This window comes from Capra hircus, chromosome 26 (genome assembly GCF_001704415.2).
Source record: "Capra hircus breed San Clemente chromosome 26, ASM170441v1, whole genome shotgun sequence".
In the NCBI taxonomy this organism is placed as follows: domain Eukaryota; kingdom Metazoa; phylum Chordata; class Mammalia; order Artiodactyla; family Bovidae; genus Capra; species Capra hircus.
In genome coordinates, this window is record NC_030833.1 from 40,820,937 (window position 1) to 40,835,730 (window position 14,794).

Here is a 14,794-nt window from a genome sequence, read left to right on the forward strand (position 1 = left end):
AAGTTGATTTTTCACAAAGGTCAAATCCTGTGCCGACATATATGGGTCTAACAAGTGAGTTTGTTTGCACTTAGCCTTTCTCAATAGCTACCGAAAACCAGATTTCAATAGGAAATGTCCCAAACACAGTACCCCGTTTTGAGCCCTGAGTCCTTCCTGCCCCTGTGAGAACTTTCCTTCCCTCTTCAACTCTGCTTCCTTCTTTTCACATGTCACCATTGGCAGAGTAGATATGACTCAGAAACCGGTTCCTCGGGGTTGTAACATTAGATGATGCAAGACTGGGCCATTCATTACACAGTAAACTAATACCCTTGCTTCCCGGGGTTGGGCTCACTGGAAGGTGTGTTGCTGCCTGGGCTGCGGAAAGAGTACTCACCGGCGTGGGAAGATACGACTTGCCACTGACCGACCTGGGCTTCTAGAGACCTTTCTCTGGACTGGGAAGGATTTGGATATTAACTGGAAATACCTCGAGAAGATTTAAGAAGCTGTAGAGGTGTAAATCCGTGAAGGACTAGCATGGGAATCCTATACTCTGAGGTATGTAAGTTCTCTGGAAATAAGATTCCCAGGGTGTTAAGACTGGCTCCTGCTTTTCAAATGGAACTTCCTATCCCTCTTAATATGTCTCCACTTCTCTTTTCTAATTTTCTGTAAGGGCACTAAGTCGAAATTAGGTCCTGTGTGCTAGTCTTTTTGATATGTTTAATATTGTTAAGGCAATATTATTTTGCAGCTCTAAAACTTCAGCTGGACAGAGTCATAGTGTGTACAAGTCATGATGTCCAGATGTTTATGGGGGTAATTTAGATTCATAAAATGAAATTTATGAAGATGGAGTTAATGGAGTTGTGTTTTTTGATGTCAAATATCCAGGGGATAAGTAAAAATTGTCCTCAGATGAATTTTCTAAACAGACAAAAGATAGCCTGGTTCTTTTAAGGATCCATTTGTATAATACAGAGTAACACCTTTTTTCTTGGTATTTGAAGGGAAATTCACCTTTAGCAGTTACTAATAAAGCCTCTGTCTATATAGAAGACAGATAAAAACAGAATATATTTTGATATTTTTCTTTTCACATCTGATGGATACAGAAATACTTTTTCCTATATTGAGAGTAACCAGTTAGAATCAAATAGATTTTTACTAATGTTTTAAAGGAGAACAAGAGAGTGATGTTTAAACAAGAGAGGAAATGATGCTATTATTCACGACTTGCTCCCTCTCCTCTCTGACACAAATAGCCTGTCTGTCTGCATTTCATTGCAGACGCTCAGTAGAACCTCTTTGAGTGGTTCGTCTGTTACTAAAGGCAGTTTCTCAGTGCTGGCAGTTTTGTCTAATGCCAGTTGTGGGTGTGTGTTTCTGTAGTCAACTTGTTCTTTAATTAGTTTATATTTCTAGGTGTGTCTTGACCAACGACTGTAGGCTGGTGAAAAACTCACATAGATGAAAGTGTCAACACGTATAATATTCTAAAATGCTACTCCGGCTTTTCTTAAACCATAGATTGCCTAAGCGCCGGGGAGAGGAACTTGTTGAAAATGCAGTTTCAAGGGCCCCCACCCCAGAGAGTCTGTTTCACTCAGTTTGGGGTAGGGTCCAGAAGCCTACTTTGTAGAGGAGCCTCTCAAGTGATCCTGATGTAGGCGATCAGCTTACCACCTCTTGGAGAGAAACACTGCTTTATTTATTTATTTTATATTTTATTTTGCTTTACAATGCTGTATTGGTTTTGCCATACATCAACATGAATCCGCCACGGGTGTACACGTGTTCCCAATCCTGAACCCTCCTCCCTCCCCATACCATCTCTCTGGGTCATCCCAGTGCGCCAGCCCCAAGCATCCTGTATCCTGCATCGAACCTAGACTGGCGATTCATTTCTTATATGATATTGTACATGTTTCAGTGCCATTCTCCCAAGAGAAATACTGCTTTAGGCCAGTGCTTTTCAAATTTTAATGTGCATACAGGTCACTCAAACATCTTGTTCAAATATAGATTATTATTCTGTAGGTCTGGCTGGGCCTAAAATAATGCTGCTGGGCCAGGACCACAGCTGTGAGTTTTAGTCGTCCCCTTCTCCAAGGGATCTTCCCCACCGAGGGATCGAACCCAGGTCTCCTGCATTGCAGGCGAATTCTTTCCTAACTGAACCAATAGGGAAGATCAGACTGTAGTTTAGGCCCCAGAAATAACTACTTACAGAAATTTCTGTGTGAGCAGTGTAATTGTTAATGGCCTGCTGATGTGGCAGGTGGTTCAGTCAAGGCAAGGTAAGACATAATGAGTTACTTAGCAGTATCAATGTGGGCTTCCCTGGTGGCTCAGAGGTTAAAGCGTCTGCCTCCAATGCGGGAGACCCGGGTTCAATTCCTGGGTCAGGAAGATTCCCTGGAGAAGGAAATGGTAACCCACTCCAGTATTCTTGCCTGGAGAATCCCATGGAAGGAGAAGCCTGGTAGGCTACAGTCCATGGGCTCACAAAGAGTTGGACACGACTGAGGGACTTCACTTCACTAGCAGTATCAATGAGAATATCCTCAGAAGCAGAATGAATGGTTCACTTTTCAGATATATTGAGGACAAAACAATGTGGAATTTACTGTCATATTTGAAAGCAAATACAACAACCACATGCATATACACACATCACATGCTTACACAGTTCAGTTCAGTTGAGTCGCTCAGTCATGTCCGACTCTTTGCGACCCTAGGAATCGCAGCATGCAAGGCCTCCCTGTCCATCACCATCTCCCGGAGTTCACTCAGACTCACATCCATCGAGTCTGTGATGCCATCCAGCCATCTCATCCTGGGTCATCCCCTTCTCCTCCTGCCCTCAATCCCTCCCAGCATCAGAGTCTTTTCCAATGAGTCAACTCTTCGCATGAGGTGGCCAAAGTACTGGAGTTTCAGCCTCAGCATCATTCCTTCCAAAGAAATCCCAGGGCTGATCTCCTTCAGAATGGACTGGTTGGATCTCCTTGCAGTCCAAGGGACTCTCAAGAGTCTTCTCCAACACCACAGTTCAAACACATCAGTTCTTTGGTGCTCAGCCTTCTTCACAGTCCAACTCTCACATCCATACATGACCACTGGAAAAACCATAGCCTTGACTAGATGGACCTTAGTCAGCAAAGTAATGTCTCTGCTTTTGAATATACTGTTTAGGTTGGTCATAACTTTTCTTCCAAGGAGTAAGCGTGTTTTAATTTCATGGCTGCAGTCACCATCTGTGGTGATTTTGGAGCCCCCCCAAAATAAAGTCTGACACTGTTTCTACTGTTTCCCCATCTATTTCCCATGAAGTGATGGGACCAGACGCCATGATCTTCGTTTTCTGAATGTTGAGCTTTAAGCCAACTTTTTCACTCTCCTCTTTCACTTTCATCAAGAGGCTTTTGAGTTCCTCTTCACTTTCTGCCATAAGGGTGGTGTCACCTGCATATCTGAGGTTATTGATATTTCTCCCGGCAATCTTGATTCCAACTTGTGTTTCTTCCAGTCCAGTGTTTCTCATGATGTACTCTGCATAGAAGTTAAATAAGCAGGGTGACAATATACAGCCTTCATGTACTTCTTTTCCTATTTGGAACCAGTCTGTTGTTCCATGTCCACTTCTAACTGTTGCTTCCTGACCTGCATACAGATTTCCCAAGAGGCAGGTTAGGTGGTCTGGTATTCCCATCTCTTGAAGAATTTTCCACAGTTTCTTGTGATCCACAGAGTCAGAAGCTTTGTCATAGTCAATAAAGCAGAAAGAGATGTTTTTCTGGAACTCTCTTGCTTTTTTGATGATCCAGCAGATGTTGGCAATTTGATCTCTGGTTCCTCTGCCTTTTCTAAAACCAGCTTGAACATCAGGAAGTTCATGGTTCACGTATTGCTGAAGCCTGGCTTGGAGAATTTTGAGCATTACTTTACTAGCATATGAGATGAGTGCAATTGTGCGGTAGTTTGAGCATTCTTTGGCATTGCCTTCTTTGGAATTGGAATGAAAACTGACCTTTTCCAGTCCTGTGGCTGGCCACTGCTGAGTTTTCCAAATTTGTTGGCATATTGAGTGCAGCACTATCACAGCATCATCTTTCAGGATTTGAAACAGCTCAACTGGAATTCCATCACCTCCACTAGCTTTGTTCGTAGTGATGCTTTCTAAGGCCCACTTGACTTCACATTCCAAATTGTCTGGCTCTAGATTAGCGATCACATCATCATGATTATCTGGGTCGTGAAGATCTTTTTTGTACAGTTCTTCTGTGTATTCTTGCCACCTCTTCTTAATATCTTCTGCTTCTGTTAGGTCCCTATCATTTCTGTCTTTTATCGAGCCCATCTTTGATTGAAATTTTCCCCTGGTATCTCTAATTTTCCTGAAGAGATCTCTAGTGTCTCCCATTCTGTTGTTTTCCTCTATTTCTTTGCATTGATTGCTGAAGAATGCTTTCTTATCTCTTCTTGCTACTCTTTGGAACTCTGCATTCAGATGCTTATATCTTTCCTTTTCTCCTTTGTCTTTTGTTTCTCTCCTTTTCACAGCTATTTGTAAGGCCTCCCAAGACAGCCATTTTGTTTTTTTGCATTTCTTTTCCATGGGGATGGTCTTGATCCCTGTCTCCTGCACAATGTCACGAACCTCATTCCATAGTTCATCAGGCACTCTATCTATCAGATCTAGGCCCTTAAATTTATTTCTCATTTCCACTGTATAATCATAAAGGATTTGATTTAGGTCATACCTGAATGGTCTAGCGGTTTTCCCTACTTTCTTCAATTTAAGTCTGAATTTGGTAGTAAGGAGTTCATGATCTGAGCCACAGTCAGCTCCCGGTCTTTGTTTTTGTTGACTGTATAGAGCTTCTCCATCTTTGGCTGCAAAGAATATAATCAATCTGATTTCGGTGTTGACCATCTGATGATGTCCATGTGTAGAGTCTTCTCTTGTGTTGTTGGAAGAGGGTGTTTGCTATGACCAGTGCATTTTCTTGGCAAAACTCTATTAGTCTTTGCCCTGCTTAATTCCACATTCCAAGGCCAAATTTGCCTGTTACTCCAGGTGTTTCTTGACTGCCTACTTTTGCATTCCAGTCCCCTATAATGAAAAGGATATCTTTTTTGGGTGTTAGTTCTAAAAGATCTTGTAGGTCTTCATAAAACCGTTCAACTTCAGTTTCTTCAGCGTTACTGGTTGGGGCATAGACTTGGGTTACTGTGATATTGAATGGTTTGCCTTGGAGATGAACAGAGATCATTCTGTCGTTTTTGAGATTGCATCTAAGTACTTCATTTCGGACTCTTTTATTGACCATGATGGCTACTCCATTTCTTCTGAGGGATTCCTGCCCGCAGTAGTAGATATAATGGTCATCTGAGTTAAATTCACCCTTTCCAGTCCATTTTAGTTCGCTGATTCTTAGAATGTCGACGTTCACCCTTGCCATCTCTTGTTTGACCACTTCCAATTTGCCTTGATTCATGGACCTGACATTCCAGGTTCCTATGCAATATTGCTCTTTACAGCATTGGATCTTGCTTCTATCACCAGTCACAGCCACAACTGGGTATTGTTTTTGCTTTGGCTCCATCCCTTCATTCTTTCTGGAGTTATTTCTCCACTGATCTCCAGTAGCATATTGGGCACCTACTGACCTGGGGAGTTCCTCGTTTGGTATCCTATCATTTTGCCTTTTCCTACTGTTGATGGAGTTCTCAAGGCAAGAAAACTGAAGTGGCTTGCCATTCCCTTCTCTAGGGAGGCTTACACACATCCCTAAAAGACTTTAACTTACTCAGAAACTCATAGGTAATTATTCAAAGCTCATAATTAATATTGAATCGTGAACAGTATTGACTGAAAAACACATGCACAGCCTAAAAGTTGAGAGTTATGTTTTATTCAGCAGACACTCTGAGGACCAAGCCCAGAATGCAACATCTCAAGTAACCCTCAGAAAACTGCTCCAAGGAGGTGAAGGGGAAGCCAGGATATATAGGAGCTTTGCGAGCAAGGGCAGGGAGTAGGAACAAAAGATTACTGTTAACCGAAGAAAGCTAGATATCTCAAGTTAAAGAATTTAGTGCTTTTCCGTGTATGGAAAGACGCCAGAGTCTGGGCTCACTGAAATCATTTCTTTGATACGCATCTCAGCTATCTGGGCCTATATCCTGGTTTCCACATCCTGAGTGTTCTCAGGGCTCACTGTAGGTAGTGGCCATAGTCTGATGGCAGGTTATTCTTTGTTTACTTCCGGAGTTCCCTCAGGGCTCACCAGGTCACCTTTGATGGTCAGAGGTAGCTGCAGCCTATGATGACTTTGACATCCTTTGTTTACTGATGTGGCAGGCAATAATGTAGTGATGGGATAAAAGGTATTTCCATGCAACTAATTATCAAATGCTACTACTCTGGGTAACTCAAAGAGGTGCTTACAACTTGGGCTCACATAGCATCTTAACAAAAGAACAACGAGTTTGTATATCAGTGGCAAGATGGAAGGAAAAGAACTTTGGGTTCCTAAGGCAGAAAATTGAGGGAAGGCAAATACATAAGATAGCTAATGGAAGATGAGAACTAGTTTCTGTAGATTGCTTTGTTGCCTCCTCTGGGCTGACAAGGGTAATATTGTATTTTCTGGTAGAGAAGGAAGGGCGATACCTTCACAAATTTATATCCTGCTTTTAGTTAAATAGGAGGGCAGAGAACAATCTTTATATCTACTTTTTCTCAATTGCTTTTACCTCAAAATAACTGTTACATTAAGAGGTGAAAATTGGGGTGCATATTCTGCTACTCTTTAGAGTCTTGCATTGCTAATAGTTATGCTATTTTACATTAATATCTATATTAATACCTAGCATATATATATTTATTGAGATATAACTGACATTACATTAGGTTCAGATGTATAAAGTTATGATTCAGTATTTGTATATATTGCAAAAGATCACCACAATAAGTCCAGTTAACATCCATCACCATGTGTAGTTAGAATTAAAAAAAATTTTTTTTTGGCCATGTGGCAAGTGGAATCTTAGCTCCCTGATCAGGGTTTGAACCCACACCCCTGCACTGTAAGCTTTGAGTCTTTACCTCTGGATCACCAGGGAAGTTCCTAGAAAAACTTTTCTGATGATAAGTTTTAGGATCCACTCCCCTAGTCGCTTTCAAGCAAGAACTGTACTGTTACTAACTATAGTCACCAAGCTTACATTGCATCCCAATGACTTGCTCATTTTATAACTAGGAGTCTGCACCTTTTGGCTTCCTTTACCCATTTCCCCCGCCTTCCACTTCCTTCCCTCTGTCTCAGGCAACCACCATCTATTCTCAATATTCATGTGTGCATTTTTGTGTGTGTGCTTGTTTGTTGTTTTTCATTGTTGTTATTTGATTCCGCGGAGAGTCAGACATGACTGAGCAACTAATCACAGCACAGAAGTTAGAGCATCTGGTATCTATCTTTTTCTGTGTGACATACTTCGCTTAGTATAATACCCTGAAGGTCCATCTTTGTTATGAGCCCCTGCTAAGTTGCTTCAGTCGTGTCTGACTCTTTGCAACGCCTGGGCTGTAGCCCACCAGACACCTCTGTCCATGGGATTCTCCAGGCAAGCATACTGGAGTGGGTTGCCATTTCCTCCTCCATCTATGTTGTTACAAGTGGTAAAAGAAACTTGCTCCTTTTTACGGCTGAATAATATTCCACAGTAGATATAGATATACCACATTTTCTTTATCCATGGATTCACTGATGGACATTTAAGTTGTTTCTAATATATTTTTAAGAAAGAAGGAGAAACTAACACAACATTGTGAATCAATTATACTCCAATAAATTTTTTTAAAAATAGAAGGAGGGAATGAGGGGGCATCCCAGAGTCATTCCTAATGGCTACAGTAGGGGATATGCTCAGAGCTCAGTGAGAGAAGTGGAGTGATCACTCCCAGTTATACAAGCTGGACTTTTAAACAAGGCTGATTAATTTAAACCTTTATGACACATATCTGTTCACACTATTTGCAATAATAACAAACATACACTTTGGACTTATAATGTGCCTGGCTGTGCCTGCCAATGCAGGACACATAAGAGATTCAAGTTCCTTCCCTGGGTTGGGAAGATCCCCTGGAGGAGGGCATGGCAACCCACTCCAGTATTCTCGCCTGGAGAATCCCATGGACAGAGGAGCCTGGCGGGCTACCGTCTACACGGTTGTAGAGTCGGACATGACTGAAGCGGCTTAGCACGCATGTACACATGAGGCAGAGACAGTTTCAGGAACCTACTCAGAGTTATGCAACCAAAGAATACTTACTGGCTAGAGACCTGTGCAGGGGAATTCTGCTTACCTGCTGGTGAACCTGCTAAACTCTTTCCTTAAAGCTCTCTAAACAGGCATGTCACTCTCCATAAAGAAGCTGGTCTTAACCACTCTGCTCCCCACGAGGACACACTACGGCCCTTTCCCTTAGTTAGAAGAATAGGGTACTAAATCCAGGTGCCAGTGAGGTGCATCTTACTCTCAGCTGTAGAGAAGCGTTGCACTGGAAAGGATTGTTGCCAAACAAAAATTAGAAAGCAGAAATATGTGTAAAAACTTAAAACGCTCAAGACTTCGTGCTTAGGAGACCTATAGAATCTTCTCTAAGCTCTTATACTTGTCAGCTGGGGAAGCAGGCCCTAAGCGGAATATCTAGAGAATCATATGATAAGTGATGTAGCCCTTCAAACTTTAGGAAAGTTAAATGTTAAAATTACCTGTGAACAGAGGTGCTTATAGACACACACACACACACACACTCTTAGTATTAATATTTTAGAAATGAATCTATTTTTCAGATAGGAAGATGATGCCGTAGAAAAAGAGCATATGGTTTAAAGAAAAGCTTATCATATTGAAATAAACAGTGAAATAAAGCAATTTCAGCTGAGCAGGGCTTTTTGGGGAGAGCTGGTACCCCTGAAGAGGAGAGCTCAGTGGAGAGAGAGAGAGAGATGAAATGAGTGGAAAGGCCATCGGAATGGAAATCCGGAAGACCTGGAGTTTAGTCGCCATTGTGCCAGAAACTCTTGGCTCTTACAGGAAACCATTTAACCTCTCCAGGTCACAGTTTTGATACACATAAAACAAGAGGGCTGGGTGAGATCCAGTTCAGCATGAAACACTGCATCATTCCAGATGAGGGAAAAGGAGAAGCAAAGGCAGTTGAAAAACAAAATTCTCCCTCTAATTTTGCAGGCTGTATCTTCTTTGTATATTGCTCCCTTTGCAAAATTTTGGCATTATGTATTTAAAAAGAGCACCAAAGAGCACCCGGCTGATGTCTTGACTCCTTCCTTGTATATTTTAAGTATTTTACAAATGATAATAAGGTACTAAATCACTTTTCAAAGAGGAAATGATAACTTCAATGCATGAGCAGAAACTAGAACTAAGTGCTAATAAATATTTATTCATGCATCAGTCACCTGTTTGTTTAATCAACAATATTGATCACATACTACATTCCAGGCACGTGCTAGTTCCTGGTACATAGTGATAAAAAATAAAATAAAAGTGGATCTGGAGCTCTTGGAGCTACCAGTGTGAAATGAATATACAAATTGAAAAAAAAAGAATTATATGAAAGAGAATTATAGTGAAAAGAGGAAGCAAGGAAGCAACAGGATAAAGAAAGAGTATCTAAGAGGGGTGTATGTATGGAATTAGATTTGTCCTGAAAGGCTTCTCTGAGATAGTGACATTCGAGCTGAACTCTGGGGAACATGAATCAAGCTTAGAATCTACTCTTGGAGATAGTGTCCTGGACAGAGGATGCATGTGTGGGGAATCTGAAGCATGGGAGGTTGGGCCAATTGGACTAGCTGAGCAGTGTATGCAAGGCATGCTGGTGAGAACAGTCCATCCAGATACAGGCAAGAAGAAGTTTTATTGTCTATTCAGAATTTGTGCTTTCTTGTGCTCAGGTTGTGTCTGACCCTTTGTGACCCCGTGGACTGTAGCCCATCAGACTTCTCTATCCATAGGATTTTCCAGGCAAGAATACTGGAGTGGGTTGCCATTTTCTTTTCCAAGGGATCTTTCTGACCTGGGGAATGAACCCACATCTCTTGTATCTCCTGCATTGTCAGGCAGATTCGTCACCACTCTGCCACCAGGGAAGCCTGGAATTTAAAGATTAATGAATCTGACTCAGGATTGATTTGCTTTTTGTCATCACTGCTCCAGTGATTCTAAATAATGTCAGTTTAACATGGTCCTCCCCACCCTTGGGCCGTCATGGTTTGGCAGCAAGTCCCGGCGTACAGGAAGCAGGAAGTGTGACGCTAATCTCTGTTGGTCTCGACCTGTAGCAGCTTGAAGCAGAGTTCTAGCTCCTGGCAGAGACTGATGTCGGGCAGCGAGAGTGTCAAATCCTGGCCACCAGACCACCAGGGACCAGTGATCGATGACAAGATCCTGGCCCCGCAGCTGTGTGGAAATGAATTTCCACGTAGAGATGGACAGTTGTGAAGCAAGTAAAGTGTCTATTAGCAGGAAAAAGAGTCCATATGGAAAGACAGACAGGCAGGCTCAGAGAGAGAGAGTGCTGTCCCCCTGGTAGTTTGAATTACTTTTATGGGGCATTTCTTCTGGGCTTCCTTTGGCCATTCACCTTGCTTTGCTTGGTTCTGATATATTTGGTGCATGCCAGGATCCTCCTAAGTGTGCATACGCGTCTCTTAGCCAAGATGCATTTTAGCGAGGAGGCCCCCGGGAAGTTGACATCACTTGCTATGAGGTGATGCTGCCTCCCTTTCTGACCTTCAAGGAGTCTTCCTGCACATGCGTCACCTGGAAGGTCTCCTTGCCTTCGAGAATGAGGAATATGTGATCTTTTATCTCTGACCTGGGTAGGGCTCAGCTCCTCTCTTGCTCCAGCTATTTTGGATATCTATCCACAGGGAAGAAACTCCAGCTGTTCAGACTGGGGCCCATCTATCTCCTGCCTCAACACTACTTCCTCCTCAAAGCTCTGCACTTACTTCTTTGGAGGTCTGAGCTGGTGGGGAGATACAGGGCTTCTGATGTGCGAAATCTAGCAGTTAGAACCCATGCTTCCTCTGCCCTTTCTCCTCAAGCAAGCCTTTGCCTTCTCCTGGTCCCCATCACTGACCGCAGGGCTTCTCAGTCTCAAGTGTGGTAATGATGCTTCTTTAGCTTTCTGGCAGTGAAGATATCATCACATTCTCAAGAGGATATTTGTTGGAGAAAGAATAGAAAATAGATAAATGTGTGCCTTGCCTTGATTTCCCCTTCACTGCTACTACTCTGATAACCCAACCACTGCTGAGACTATCTTTCACGTAACATAAAGGATAGTGAACCTAAAGACAAAAACAGCAACAACAAAAAAAACACCTTGTGCCTTTTAAAAAATTTGTCTGAAAGAAAGAATTTACTGGGAAATTTAAGTCACAGTATGTGAAGAAAGAAGTCATCAGAAGGAAAGGCTTGAGATTTATTGTACAAATAAAATTAAACCTTCATTATTGTTCCTTGAGATTTCCTGAATTGAAGAGGAGGAAAATGCTTTCTGGATTTTTCTGGGAAGACATTTCGTTAATATACAAGGCTCTTTACCTGAACTATGTTGCATCAAAAGCCACTCATCCTCCTCAGAAGTTGTTAGGGAACATTTTAGTTCCCCCCCCACAGACCTTTTTTTGCCATGCCATGTAGCATGCAGGATCTTAGTTCCCCAGCCAGGGATCAAACCTGTGTGCTCCCTGCATTGGGAGTGCAGACTCTTAACCGCTGGACCACCAGGGAAGCCCCCGGGAACATTTTAAATGAGTGGATCTTCAGCATGGAGATGGTTAACAAGCAACTTATCAAGGCAGAGTTCCGCATCATCTTTCTTTAGACCGACAGTTCAGGAAGATCCTCTGCACTTAAAGGGAAGCAATACTGAGGACGGCAGTGGTGGGAGAAACTTTGCTTTCAGAGAGTCTCTAATGGTGCAGGCAGCTCAGATTCTTCCATGTTACCAGAAATGCAAACCTGCGGACTGTAACCCACCAGGCTCCTCTGTCCATGGAATTCTCCAGGCAAGAATACTGGAATGGGCTTGCCATTGCACTCTCCAAGGGATCTTCCCAACCCAGGGCTTGAATCTGGGTCTCCTGTATTGGCAGGTAGATTCTTCACCCTCTAAACCACCAGGGAAGCCTGAAAAGGTGAGATACACAGTGGGCAGAGGTGGTCTTCCAGCACCCAGCTCTTGACTATTTTTAAGGCCAGACACGTACACTTCCTCTTCTTCTGGCTGATCTGCGAATTAGATGGGCATGAGGAAGATACACAGAAGAAAATCAATCGAACGTTTGATAACATGTTTACATGGGAGAGACCCAGGAAAACTGAGGAGCTCGCCCAAACGGCTGAAACCCTCACGTTAAATACCATCTTCAGCTAAATATGAAGAGGATGTTGGGGTAGTGATTTGAGACTTCAAAGGGGAAGAAGGCAATTCACGTAAAGGTGAAAAAGCACAGAACTTCCCTGGTGGGCAGGTGGCTAAAACTCCTTGCTCCCAATGCAGGGGGCTCAGATTTGATCCCTGCTTGTGGAACTAGATCCTCATGCCACAACTAAGACCTGGTGCAGCCAGAAAAACAAGAATGAACGTTTTTCTTTAAAAAGATGAAAAAGCAGATATTTGGTAGATGGGTGTTTGCTGGGCCTGCATAAACAGTGGGACACAAAGTGGACTCTGATCTTTAGGCTTTGCTGAGTTTTCCCCATATTCCTTACAGAGACCTCTGGTGATAGCTCTATTCTGGAACGGGCCTTTTTTTTTTTTTAATTATAGTTGATTTAGAATGCTGTGCCAATCTCTGCTATATAGAAAAGTGATTCAGTTTTGCATATACATACATTCTTATTTTTAAATATCTTTTCGATTACGGTTTATCCCAGGAGACTGGATACAGTTTATCCATTCTAAATGTAATAGTTTACATCTGCTGCTGCTGCTAAGTCACTTCAGTCGTGTCCGACTCTGCGCGACCTCGTAGACGGCAGCCCACCAGGCTCCCCCGTCCCTGGGATTCTCCAGGCAAGAACACTGGAGTGGGTTGCCATTTCCTTCTCCAGGGCATGAAAGAGAAAAGTGAAAGTGAAGTCGCTCAATCGTGTCCGACTCTTAGAGACCCCATGGACTGTGTAGGCCACCAGGCGCCTCCATCCATGGGATTCTCCAGGCAAGAGTACTGGAGTGGGGTGCCACTGCCTTATCTACCAGCCCCAAACTCCCAGTCCATCCCTCTCCCTCTCCTCAGCCCCCTGGCAACCACAAGTCTGATCTCAACCAATAGTCTATGAGTCTGTTGCTATCTCATAGATAGGTTCATTTGTGCCGCATTTTAGATTCCACATGTAAGTGATAGCACATGGTGCTTGGCTTTCTCTTTCTGACTTACTTCCCTTAGTATGATGATCTCCATATTGCTGCAAATGGCATTAGATTCTATTTCCACCGGGCATTGAGTAGAGCTCCTTGCGCTATACAGTGGGTGCTTTCTAGTTATCTATTGTATATATGCTGCTAAGTCACTTCAGTCGTGTCTGACTCTGTGTGACCCCATAGACAGCAGCCCACCAGCTCCCCCGTCCCTGGTATTCTCTAGGCAAGAACACTGGAGTGGGTTGCCATTTCCTTCTCCAACACGATTTTATATATGGCAGTGTGTATATGTCAATTTCAATTCCCCAGTTTACCCCTCCTCCAATAATTAGTGATGGGGCTTCCCCAGTGATGGGGCTTTCCAGCAGTAAAGAATCTGCTTGCAATGCAGGAGACACAGGAGACTTGGGTTCGATCCCTGGGTCAGGAAGATCCCCTGGAGTAGGGAATGGCAACCCACTCCAGTATTCTTGCCTAGAGAATCCCATGGACAGCAGGTTGCAAAGAGCTGGACACGACTGAATTAACTTAGCAGGCACAATAATTAGTTATGTTGAGCGTCTTTTCTTGTTCCTATTGACCCTCTATATGTCTTCTTTGCAGAAACGCCTAACATCAGTTGGTAAAGAATCCACCTACATTGCAGGAGACCCCGGTTTGATTCCTGGGTTGGGAAGATGCCCTGGAGAAGGGACAGGCTACCCACTCCAGTATTCCTGGGCTTTCCTTGTGGCTCAGCTGGTAAAGAATCTGCCTGCAATGTGGGAGACCTGGGTTCAGTCTCTGTGTTGGGAAGATTCCCTGGAGAAGGGAAAGGCTACCCACTCCAGTATTCTGACCTGGAGAATTCCGTGGTCTGTACAGCCCATTGTGTTGCAAAGAGTCAGATACAGCTGAGTGACTTTCATACACATGGCAAAGAATCATAATAGGCCTTTTTATCTAAATTCTTCAGGTAACTAAGTGGGAGGTAAAAGAGAAAGAGTTTCTGAGTCTTCAGTTTCTTAAAAATAACCAGCCTAAATTAATCCTCATGCCAAAGAGACATATTTTGGGGTATCAAATTTTGCTCCCCTACATCATTAACCCATCCATCTATTTAAACATAATTGGTATTTATTAACTATGTCTATATTTATTTATGATAAAAACATGTTAGCATAAAGCATGAAGGTCAAACCTCAGATTTTCTGGCAAAAAATTCAGCTAATATAAGTTCTCTATATCTTAACTATCTTTTCTCTGTTGCTTTGAACCAAACTGTTCGAATTTCCTTAGCACCAAATTGTCATTCTCTTTAGTAAGGTTAGTGCTTTGACTTCTGTTTCCTAT

At 42.8% G+C, this 14,794-nt stretch overlaps 1 protein-coding gene across 1 annotated transcript in view; it reads left to right on the forward strand.

The window, feature by feature from the left end:
* The window catches only part of ANKRD22 (ankyrin repeat domain 22), a 30,044-nt gene continuing 15,556 nt past the window's right edge, over positions 307–14,794 (forward strand). Inside the window, exon 1 of the mRNA XM_005698188.3 lies at positions 307–543. Coding sequence (XP_005698245.1) covers positions 523–543 — 21 coding nt within the window. The 5' untranslated portion in view covers positions 307–522. The remainder of the gene's footprint in view (positions 544–14,794) is intronic.